This window comes from Perissodus microlepis, chromosome 7 (assembly GCF_051167445.1).
Source record: "Perissodus microlepis isolate ML-2025 ecotype Zambia chromosome 7, ASM5116744v1, whole genome shotgun sequence".
Classification (NCBI taxonomy): Eukaryota; Metazoa; Chordata; class Actinopteri; order Cichliformes; family Cichlidae; genus Perissodus; species Perissodus microlepis.
In genome coordinates this window covers 41,675,624-41,687,044 of record NC_140467.1, presented here as the reverse complement: position 1 = coordinate 41,687,044, position 11,421 = coordinate 41,675,624, and the positions used below count along the sequence as shown (strand labels likewise).

The window sequence follows — 11,421 nt, the reverse complement described above, 5'->3', positions numbered from 1 at the left end:
ATTTTTTGGCACTGTTCGTGTGGCGTGTTTATCTCTTCACCGGGGGATGTTTGTTGACTCCGCTCTGCTGCGTTGATGATGTTTTCCACTAATCTGTATTGATCTAAAGCCACTTCCTGCCATTGTTTTTTCACATCCCCACTGTCTCCTCTCTTCCTGTCCATCTAGTCCTCTTTTTCCCCGGCAAGGAAACCGGGGGCTTGAAGAGGATACACAAAGAAGCGGGGTGGGGGTGGGGGTGGTAGTGCCATAGGTGAGTGTTTAAGCATTAGGGCCATTAATCTGTTTACAGGCACGTGAGGGGGACAAAAAGAACAATAATAAGAAAAAAATACAAGGGCTGTGATTCAAAATTTTAAGATGAAGCTGTGTTAATTATATGAAGGTCAAACCTTGGGATATGTTAGTTGTGGCGTGCATGTGTCTGTGTGTGAGGGACAGAGTCTGCTCTGACCCTGATAACGTAGCCACTGGTGAGCAGAAGCACTTGCCAGCATTTGATAACACCAACAGAAACATCAGCCAGATCCTTACATCAACAAAGACCTGCAGAAGTGTAAAAAATATTGAGGTTAGTGAGTTGGGCCTGCCTTCAGAATAACTCAGAGATACAGAGAATCAAAGTTCCAATCAGAAATGTATATCATTCGATTTATTATAGTGGATCTTGTTTTACTGGGTTTCCTGGGTTACAGCTGGGTTTGTGACCCTAAACTGGATAAGCAGTTATAATATTTTTAAATGACTGCATGAATAGATGGATCTTATTTTCAGACACAAAGCAGTATTCTGGCTCAGCTTCAGTGCAGTATACCTGTTGTAGCTGTACTTGTACACAGTTTTTATATGCAATTAGCACCCTCCCAGAAAGTAACACAGCAGTACAAGCTTCTACAAAAACAGCATGCTAATACAAAGCTAACAACCCAGCAGTCACACTTGTGGGATTGTACCCTCCATTTCTATTTGTACCTTCTTTTGTAGTAGTACAGTAGCTACAGTGGCTACAGGATTTTCTTTGGGTTGTTTTAAAACTTTAAAACAGCTTTGAGTTAATCCTTAAAAACCAAATAATAGGTGTTCTATGTGTCCTCATTGGCGCAGAGATTGTGGCCAGTATGAGCGACTGCAGCCCAACATTTATACTCTTAATTATGTGATGTGTTTTCTGTTGGACAATGGTTGCATTTTCACCCATTTTCAGTCCAGTGCCTGTACTTAACCAGTTTCAGAGGATTTCTTTTTTCTTTTTCATTTTAAGTTCACTACTTTCTGCACTCACAGGCTGTCACAAAAGCACATCATCAAGAGTTTTGCACAGTACTGTACTAAAGGAAGCTAATAAGCTAATAAGTAATGTAATGCTTTACGTAACACACTTTTTTAAAATGACAAGTAATATGTAAGACATTGCCTAAAAAAGTAGCAGCCCTAAGCAGTTACCATCTTTATTTTCAATATAGTGTAACAAATGTCTGTGCACATATATATATGTTATTATTTTTATATAAATGTGGAGAGATTTAAGTCACTTACAATATGTATGTTTTCAAAAATAATCTTCAGGCTCCTGTAGCTTCAAATGTGGTGCAGATCGTCTGTCAGTGTTTCAGAAACAGAAATAATTAGAAATATCAGGTGGACAATTATGCAACTGTAGTACGTCCAAGTAGGGTCTGAAATCTATAAACAGCTGTCTGCACGTGTTCCCCACTATGTAGCAAACACTAGTGGATGAGTGAGCGAACAAGTGGACAATTTGACCACAGCGTAAGAAGAGGATACATCATCAACCAGTATTTTACATTTTCATTTTATGTGTATAAAAGTGTCAGACAGCTAAATGCTGTGGCTATCATTTCTCTCACAATGTTTTGGGGCCACAGTAATCTGTAGAAATTCATGCTACACAAGTAAGTGCATTGTGCACATAGGATACAGTGGTGGGGAACTAATGGGAGCAACCTTCAAATTAAATTCTCAATAAAAGTCAAAAATAAACTAATAAAAGGCACTAAGAGAGACTATATTCTTTTTTTAATATTTGCTTTGTGTGTGTATACGTGTGTCCCCTCGAGAGAGAGAGAGAGAGAGAGAGAGAGAGCAAGGGATGTACGTGTTAACACACAGCAGCAAGTGACCTCATTTTATAATTTTGAACTAATGGCAAAAGCACATGTCCATCAAGACCTCTGGTTTGAGGTTACAATAGCTTATTGTATTGCATCCAGTGCAGTCATGGGTGTAATTTTATGAACATGCAGGATTTTGTGGATGTGTGTGTGTGTGTGTGTGTGTGTGTGTGTGTGTGTGTGTGTGTGTGTGTGTGTGTGTGTGTGTGTGTCCATTTCTCAACCTTGAAACTATACCAGAGGCTTGTGTTTCAAAAACTCTGTGAAGTTTGGACAGCCATAAAAATCTATAAAAATGTTCATGTTACATGTGAGGGATAAAAGACTCAAACACTTACTAAACCCTTGAGGTGCATTTGGAATAGTTCACACAGTTGTTAGGCTACCTAGTGCTCTTGCAGACAACATTGGTCTTCCAACGAGAAGACGAAGAAGAAGAAAAAGAAGGCGAAGGAATGCAGACGATAAAGTTTTCCTGCCTGCTGGATGATCCCTGCAGGAAGAAGGATGTGTTACTGTGGGTTTTACTGCAGGGAACCACTGGTCCTATCTCTATTGTTCCCAAACAGTTTGGATCGTCAAATCGGCATGCATCCTCTCCCTCAACACATAACATTCACACGCATAACTGCCAGTTAATGACACAGCTACAGATTCAGTTGCCACTAAGTCTGCTATCAGTAAATCCACTATGTTTTTCTTTTTCTGCACGCCCAACACAAGTGGAAGACGGGTTCTTTAAAGCATTTGACATGTCTAACACTGCCTATGTCCAGAAGGCAAGCCCATTAGCTATTTTTTTAATTCACTGAGACCACAATGGTAGAGCCAAAATGAATAATCTTGGGTGATGTTGATAAGAAACACCTTTGAGAATTTTTAAGTATTTTTAAGATTGGTGAGACAAAGACTTTTTGTTCACAGTGACAAGAGGTATCTTTACAGGAGTAAAGGTGAGGCTTTCAAACTTAAGAACAGATGTGTGCTATACAATCATTCTACCCTGGAAAAAGGAACAGTTACAAGAAATTAATAAACTCTAAAATTACCATTCACAATTTCCATTGACATTCGTGCCAATGATGATTGCATGAAAACTTCTGTACATTGCACCTCCTAGATGAACTACAGCCAGTGTTTTTCAGTCATTTGTTCAGTTTTATTTTGGCCTTCTTGTTGTATACGTACAGCTTGCACCTGCTGCTAACTAATATCAGTTACTTCATCTTTCATCACTCCTGTATTGTTACTATTTGAGCACTGCATATTCAATAACTGCAGTTGTAATCCATAATTCCTATCTACCTGATGCCTTAAAAACTTTCAGAAGGAGTCCAGTCCCCCATGTCCTCACCCATCCCCCCCATATTAGTAACAAACCCCTGAGCAGGCTAAATCCTGCAGCGTGCATAATACAGCTCCAGTCTGCAGCTTCAAATGGCTGCAACACTCAAACCAATACTGAGTAATAAACATACGTCACATTCACGTCTTCTACACAGAGTCAACTCTATTAGATAAATAAATAAATAAATAAATACTCTGAGCAAAGCAGGTTTGCTCTCCAAGGCTCTGACCTGAAGACGACACAGTCGCATCTCATACTGCTGTGACTTTGTAAACAAGGGCGGTACGAGTTACTGTACATCTCTCACTATTATATGCTGTATCTGTTCCCTACCATCACCAAACAAACAAACCTCCTTATAGGTCATTATCCTGCAGCAGACAGGAAATGAAAACACACTGATACAGCGCTCTGTGGCTGTAAACAAGCCGCTGTTGCCATGCAACAGTGCTTCTATAAATCACGAATTAGCTCATCACGTTTTGTTTATTATCAAAACTCAACTCAGCTTAAGAGACGAGTAGTCGCTCTCTGTAAATATTCTATTTTCACGAATGATCCGGAGTCAAGCCTGAGTTATTTATAAAAACAAAAAATATTCAGGATTTTCCTGTCTTGTCCTCGGATTTGTATTTGATAAATATTTCTGTCTTGGCTCAGAAGACAGCAACACTTTGGAAAGCAGGAAGATTTCTATCAACAGACTGTCCTGGCCAGATGACCTACAAACAGAAAACACTAACAAGTCTGCAGTGGGTTGACCTGTTGTTGAGCTTAGCTGCTGTTCTTCTTGATATCTGAATGACACGCAGTGCAGTGGGGTCATCAGGTCAAAAGTGCACAAAGAAAAAAATTCTCTGACCTCTTGCACGTGTGCTGCAAGGAAACAAGAAAGTGCAGTATTAGTATTTACACTGCTCGGGTGCTGCGGCATGGCTATTTCCTGATCCTTTGTGACCTTTTATTTAATATAATTGTTCTCGAAGTACTATACGTCATTTATTTATTATGGCTGTGAAAGTGAAACACAACTGAAACAGTGCTAAATGTGAGGAGGACAAACAGAAAATAAGGAAATCTATGTATTCAGTACTCATAGCTTCTGTGCCATCCTGCTGTATCTGGACCAAATGTGTCAATGAGGATATCATCTGTTCCAGTAATACAAAGAGTCTGGAATCAACAATGATTTGTTTCTTTTAATAATAATAATCCATCATCCAGTTATCAAATTCGGGAGGCATGGCTGGAGCCTCAGTTACACTCTGGAGAGGCAATCAGTTGAGAGGCCATGCAAATGTCACAGAGAAAGGCGGGGGAACAACCAGGATGTTCAAAACCAGGATCCTTCTGCTTTGAAGCACCAATGTTAACTGCTGCTCTTTTTTAACAAACAAAAAACAAAAACATAACAATAACTTAAAGTAGAGCTATCCAAGACTCAAGTGAAACATCCCAAATAAAAGAGTATGATCGTTTTACTCTGTATCATCTGCAAGAGAAAACTTTTTTCCCCACCCACAGTCTGGCAGGGCAACTGGGCACCAGCTGCCACAAGTCTATGCAAGGTAATCACTTCTTAAAAGATGAGCTCAACGCTGGTTCAGCCAAACAAATGTAAAGCTGTAAAGCTCAGTAGTCTCTGCGGAAATATTTATACATAAACTTCCACCCTGTTGGTAACAACTTGGTGTCAATCACCCCAGCGTCTCTGCTTAAAAGACCAGAATGACACCCAAATGGTCTCGCTCTCCAGGAGCAACTCAAGTGTTAGCTTTAATGAGTTTCTCATAATTAAAAGTGGATATCAGGCTGTAATTGAATTGCTAATATCACCTGTGCTGATCAGTATCTCCTCGAGGGTTATTTTATCATCAGGGCTGTGAAACTGCTCTCGGGTGTTTGTATCAGACGGGCAGCAACATCATAACTTTTCCACACGAGTCTGACTCAGAGTTCGTCAGAACACAAATAAAACCTTTGCGGAGACAGTTGCCTTGGTAAAGTGGGGGAGGGCGGGGGTGCTGGTGTGCATGTGGTCTGACAACTTAACACACACATCAAACAACTGTCAGACCCCCACCAACTCTCACACACACCTAAACAGAGAGAACACACACCTCATGCTCCTCTAGCGCTATAAGTATCACTGAAAGAGGTCCATAAACACACAAACACACGAGGCTGCGATAAAAGATCAGAGAGGCGTTCTGCAGCCCTGCAGACACACTTCCACTGTAGCGTGTGTTTATGTCTTTGTGACGGATGACAGCTGAGCGAAGGGCTGGGATTAAGAGTGAAATGCCTTAAAGTGCTTGAAGAAAAGGCAAAACACAAGGAGCATCTTTGTGCATTCATGGCATGTGGTTTACAGCACAAGGCCACACATGAGAGTGGACTACAACAACAAACAGTACGACACACACAGGTGGCCAATTAAAGAGGAAAAACAAGAGCTGAACATTGTGGAAACAGGCTCTGATCTGATTAAGTGAAGCAGTCGATGGTCTGCAAGGAGTTACCAGCTCAGTTTCCAACCTTCAAGAATAAAAATAGAAGGAAAAAATACTTCTTTTGTGGGCTCAAGAAATGCATGCATCACACAAGATTCACAGATTCTGTCTTGATTTGTTTTAAAGGAGACTTTTTTTTTAAAATTTTCTTCTTCCCAAAACTCCTCTACAAAACATAACAAGGGTTTTATTTTTGGGAAAAGTGAGTGGGTGGCAGGCTGATTATCAAGGTCTAGTGTTTTATTCAACTATATGTTCACATTGCTGTCAACAAACAGCTAAAAACAGACTTCTGTCCCACCAGAGTACGAGAAGGAAGCTTGCTTTGATTCACTTTGCTTTGCTGTTTTCCTGTTCTGCCCAATGAACTCAGACCAAAAAAAAAAAAAAAGCTGGATGGACAATCAAGGCTCACAATGCGGAGGCAACACAAATGCAGTCACATCAATGTGATTACCGAGTACCGCAGGCTAACAACACCTCACAATAATTGGCAACAACAAGCAGCTCTGTGACAGTAAATGATGTTGGTGAAAGGACAGGAGATGGGAATATATCCTCATCTTCATAATCAGAGGAAGAGGGGGATGACTAAGGAGGGGACAGGAGAAACATGGTGGAGTGGTGGAGGAAGGGATCAGTGGAGGAAGATTGTTGAGTGATACAGTAGTTGTGTCTAAAGGTCTGTGCCCTGGCGCCACTGCTGCCACTGTGCTGAGAGACGGAGCCGGCTGAAGACTGAGATGTTCCACCTGGACCAACAAAACAGCAAAGAAGAGATGAAGGCTTTAATTTGCTTTTAGAGTCCCCCCCCCCTTTGTTTCCCTTTCAGTGGTTAGAAATGTGTGATTTTGCACTTTAAGACAGCAGCAAGCTTCTGTGTCAGCTTGTTACATCTCCGTGTTCGTGCAAAGCTCTTTGGAAGTTTGTTTTCTTGCATAAATCTGCAACATATCAAAGGCACTCACATATGCAGCAATTTTCTGGCTGCATTTCTACTGAAACCCAAATTCAGAGCAGCAGCTGAAGTAACCATGAAATCACAGAGAATACTGTGAATATATATAAAGACTTTCACATGAGAGCTTTTTTATCGTTCTTAATGTAAAGTTGGCAAAAAGTTGCATTTAAAAATGTCATTTGACTGCTTCCCCATATAAATGTGTCCCACTTTGTCCCACACAAACACTGTTTGTCCCACATTGGGATATGGTCACCCTATAAAAATGTATATCCAAGTTTCTAAAATTTAGGATTGGAAGACGTTCAGACATGAAACTGTAGGTAAACACGGGTGTTACTAATGGTGTTGATTAAAGCTCTGCACCTAACAGGACTTTGATTAATGTCATTAGCAGCACCTGTAACACCCACGGTGGCTACTGTGTCTTTTGTGTCACACTGGTTGTAAGTTTTGCTGCTTACAGAGGCACTTTTTAGCATTTATTTTTAAAATAGATGATTATTATTACTATTGTGTTTATGTTTTTCATATATAAATATAGATCTCCAACAAAATAAAAATTCATCTCAAATAAATTGCAGAATCTATCTTTAGTTTGTCTTCAAAGCTAATATTAAGGTTGTAATGGAAATCTTTGCCTGTTTTAACGGTTTTTGTGTCCTTTAATTCAACAGACCAAAACCATTTTGTGGCTCCACATGTCTGAACATGTACTGGCAAGATAAAAACAAAACAAAAAAAAAATCCAGGTAAAAAAACCTTCAGTTTCTTATTCGGGTTTTGGGTAATCAGGATCGTCCACTACCAGAACGACTCTATTGATATGAAAATTGGCCACTTTAAGGAACTTGCTGTGCCCAGGCGTAACTCTGAGCTGCTGTCCAAACATGTCTGTTTATTTAATGAACTTTCATCAATAATCTGTATCTGTTATATTTGTAAGTTAGATTTTAGTATTTTTTTTTTTTTAGTTTTTACAAACTAAATATGGGAAATTAAATGGGGTTTAGAAAAAAAAGAAGCACAAAAAACACAAACAGATAATGTTACAAGCTTTTTTTGTTTGTCTTTGTTTTTTGTTGCTCATAATTACTTCATTTTTAATTCCTGTATAGAATTTTCTAAGACATTTTTTGCACTTTTAAACTACAGGGGGGAGTCAAATTTGTAGTTTTCTGGTGGTTTTGTTTGCGGCTTCTCTGAGAGTCTGTACAGTTTACATTTGCCTCCAGAATTCTGTTCATGTTGCAAATATTTTGTGCATAAAAGTCAGAAATTACTTGTAAATATATTAAAACTTTGACAGTCTTTAATGAAGTTACTTCACAGTGCATTATCTAGTGTGGCAGTCAGTGGAGAGAAGGGGGTGTATGCAGAGGAGGAAGGAGGAGGGCAGTGGGAGGGTGCGAGTTGGGTGGGGGTATATAAGTGGAAGCAGAATTCTCATACAGCAACAGACTTGAGAGTGCTGTCAGCTGCTGTGAACCAAGTCTTTTTTTTTTTTCCACCCCATTCTCAAATTTTTTTAACATAAGGATAAGAAAAGAGGAAAGGGTGAATATGGAGACAACTGTGGGCTACGAGTACTATGAGGACTACGAGGAGCCAGACAACTCCTCAATGTGTGACTACTCAGAGTGGACGCCATCGTACTCTGTCATCCCAGTACTCTACATGCTCATTTTCATCCTCGGCCTCTCTGGAAATGGAGTGGTCATCTTCACCGTGTGGAGAGCACAAGGCAAACGGCGAGCTGCCGACGTCTACATCGGAAATCTGGCCCTGGCCGACCTCACCTTTGTAGTCTCGCTACCTCTCTGGGCTGTTTACACAGCCATGGGTTACCACTGGCCCTTCGGAGTGGCTTTGTGCAAGATAAGCAGCTACGTGGTGCTGCTCAACATGTATGCCAGCGTCTTCTGCCTCACCTGCATGAGCTTTGATCGCTACCTAGCCATCGTCCACTCCTTATCCAGCAACCAGCTGCGCAGTCGGGCTCAGATGCAAGGCTCCCTGATAGCCATCTGGCTGTTGTCTGTTATACTGGCCGCTCCGACTCTCGTCTTCCGCACCACCAAGTACGATGCAGAAACCAACCGCACATCCTGTGCCATGGACTTCAGTTTGGTGACACAGAAACAGGAGAACCTGTGGATTGCCGGCCTCAGCATCTCCTCCTCCGCTCTGGGCTTTCTTCTACCTTTCATGGCAATGATGGTGTGCTACGGCTTCATCGGCTGCACGATCAACCGCCACTTCAACACCCTGCGCAAAGAAGACCAGCGCAAGAGACGCCTGCTGAAGATCATCACCACACTGGTAGTGGTGTTTGCTGCCTGCTGGATGCCCTTCCACATCCTGAAGAGCGCTGACGCACTCTCCTACCTGGACTTGTTTCCCGCCACTTGTGATTTCCTGCGCTTCCTCCTGCTGGCTCATCCCTACGCCACCTGCCTCGCTTATGTCAACAGCTGCCTCAACCCCTTCCTTTACGCCTTCTTTGACCTGCGCTTCAGATCCCAGTGCTTGTGCCTACTTAACCTGAAGAAGTTCTTGCATGCGAGCCCGGCCAGCTCCCTGTCCTTGCAGAAGACAGAGATTCAGTCTCTACCCACAAAGGTGTGACTATGGATTAACACCCAGAGGCACGCTGGGGTCAAAATGAACACTGCAGAACAATGTAGGTGAATCAAAAGTTTCCAGTACTGAGTGCTTGTTTATGGTTCAGCAGCAGCCAGTTTCGGGGTGTAACCTTTGCTTTTCACTCTGGACTATTGACTGAAGACTTATGGTTTTGGTGTCTGACAGCACCGAATCCCTAGACTTTTTTTTTTTTTTTCAGCAGCAGGCACTGAAACTGAGCTACATAAGGAAACATAAGAGAGACTCATTTAAAAATAAGGGGAATGTACTTTTATTAAGACTGATATACTCATCAGTTCGTCTTCTCCTGTGGACTTTCTGCAAAAGTACTGAGCTATGAAGTCTGAAATCATGTCCTCAAGTCATGGGAAACTATATTAGGTTGATTATGATCATGCAATTTCCCCCTCCCATTACTGTTTTTTTATTAATAAACTCTTGAGGTGGAGGTGTGACATATTAGAAACTGTGCTCTTGAGATCTGTCTTGACTGATCAGTATCTGCACCACAGCCAGCAGGACTACGTCTGTGTGTGTGTGAGAAGGGTGTGAGTTAGTCAGTAAGAGGTGTTTGAGTCTGATAAGAGTAGAGTAAGAGGTGTGTGTGTGTGGCATGTGGGTTGGGGGGGTGGACAGACCAGACAGACAGATGGCAGCTGACAAATGTTTTCTAGTTGCGGAAAGCCCCAATTAAAAGGTGACTGTATCGACAGCCTCTGATGTGTCTGCCTTTAAATATGAATGAATTTGTTCCCTGGTAACAACATGAAACCCATTTTTCTGAATATACACTATTTTTTGAATTCATGTCTATGATTTGTAATTAAAAGCCGGTGTTTTGAAGGGAAAAAAAACCCAGTCTCTCTCGATCTCTCTCACTTTGTTATACCCTGCTGTGATATCTTGTGGAATGTATTTTCTCCAATCCAGTGAATACGCGTCTTCCTGTTTGGTGAGTTGCTCAGAGGAGGCAGCCTTCCCTCCTATTGTGTTTCGGGGGGCCGAAATCAAAGCACACAGTATGTCTGGAGGAAATGCACGTCGGACTTCTGTTTCCCTCTTCAGGCGTGTTTGTTTCTTCTCTTACAATTCTCCCCAAATTAATCAGTGAGCACAAACGGGATCAACCACACAGAATTTGGCTTTGTCCCAGACAGAGTCGTAAGTGTTAATTACCAAAACTTCACTTGTAATCCGTGCTGCTGTGTATCCCAAATGCATCTGAATTATTTTGGTAGATATCAATATTAATGTGATAGCACACTGAGCTTTAATTCAGATAACCAATTCGGACTCTAATGAGCTTTTTACAGGATAAAATCAGTGACAGCGGGGAGACTTGGGGATTGGATTAATCCTGGGTTACTAATTTGCAGTGGACTTGCCGTCTCTTTGTAAAACCTTAGATGAAGCAGAGCTTTGTCTAAATCAGTTAAGACTGAACACCACATTTAAAGGTGACACTGTTGGAAATTATAGTAAAAACTGGGAGCAGGATTTCCTTTAGCCTTGAGCTCTTACTTCAAAATATACCTACTATACTCTTCTATGTAGCACAGAAACCCATACAGTACAGCACAGTACAACCTTTATAGTTAATTTTAATATTTCTCTCATATATAACTGCATGAAACCTGAACTCAGTTTCTTGCCTTTTTAAAAAATCTTTACTATGGTAACATCAGCTTTGTTGCAGCAAAACCTTTGGAGAGGAACTGAGACAGATCTTAATTGCTATATTAGTTGCAGATGCATTCACACCAGTCAATATCTAAACATTAAATAATAAAATACAGCTACAAAACGACTAAATTAATGATT

The 11,421-nt window shown here is 41.1% G+C and overlaps 1 protein-coding gene across 1 annotated transcript; it reads left to right on the top strand.

Annotated features, from left to right (window-relative positions):
- Positions 1–8,422: 8,422 nt before the first annotated feature.
- On the top strand, positions 8,423–10,458 carry LOC146383709 (apelin receptor B-like). Its single transcript, XM_084935121.1, has one exon. The coding sequence runs from the start codon at positions 8,518–8,520 to the stop codon at positions 9,580–9,582; it is 1,065 nt and encodes a 354-aa protein (XP_084791247.1). The 5' UTR covers positions 8,423–8,517; the 3' UTR covers positions 9,583–10,458.
- The last annotated feature ends 963 nt before the right edge of the window (positions 10,459–11,421 follow it).

What these genes read in the sequence shown, in the direction of transcription:
- LOC146383709 (XM_084935121.1), top strand. Translation starts at nt 8,518, where the DNA reads ATGGAGACAACTGTGGGCTACGAGTACTATGAGGACTACGAGGAGCCA.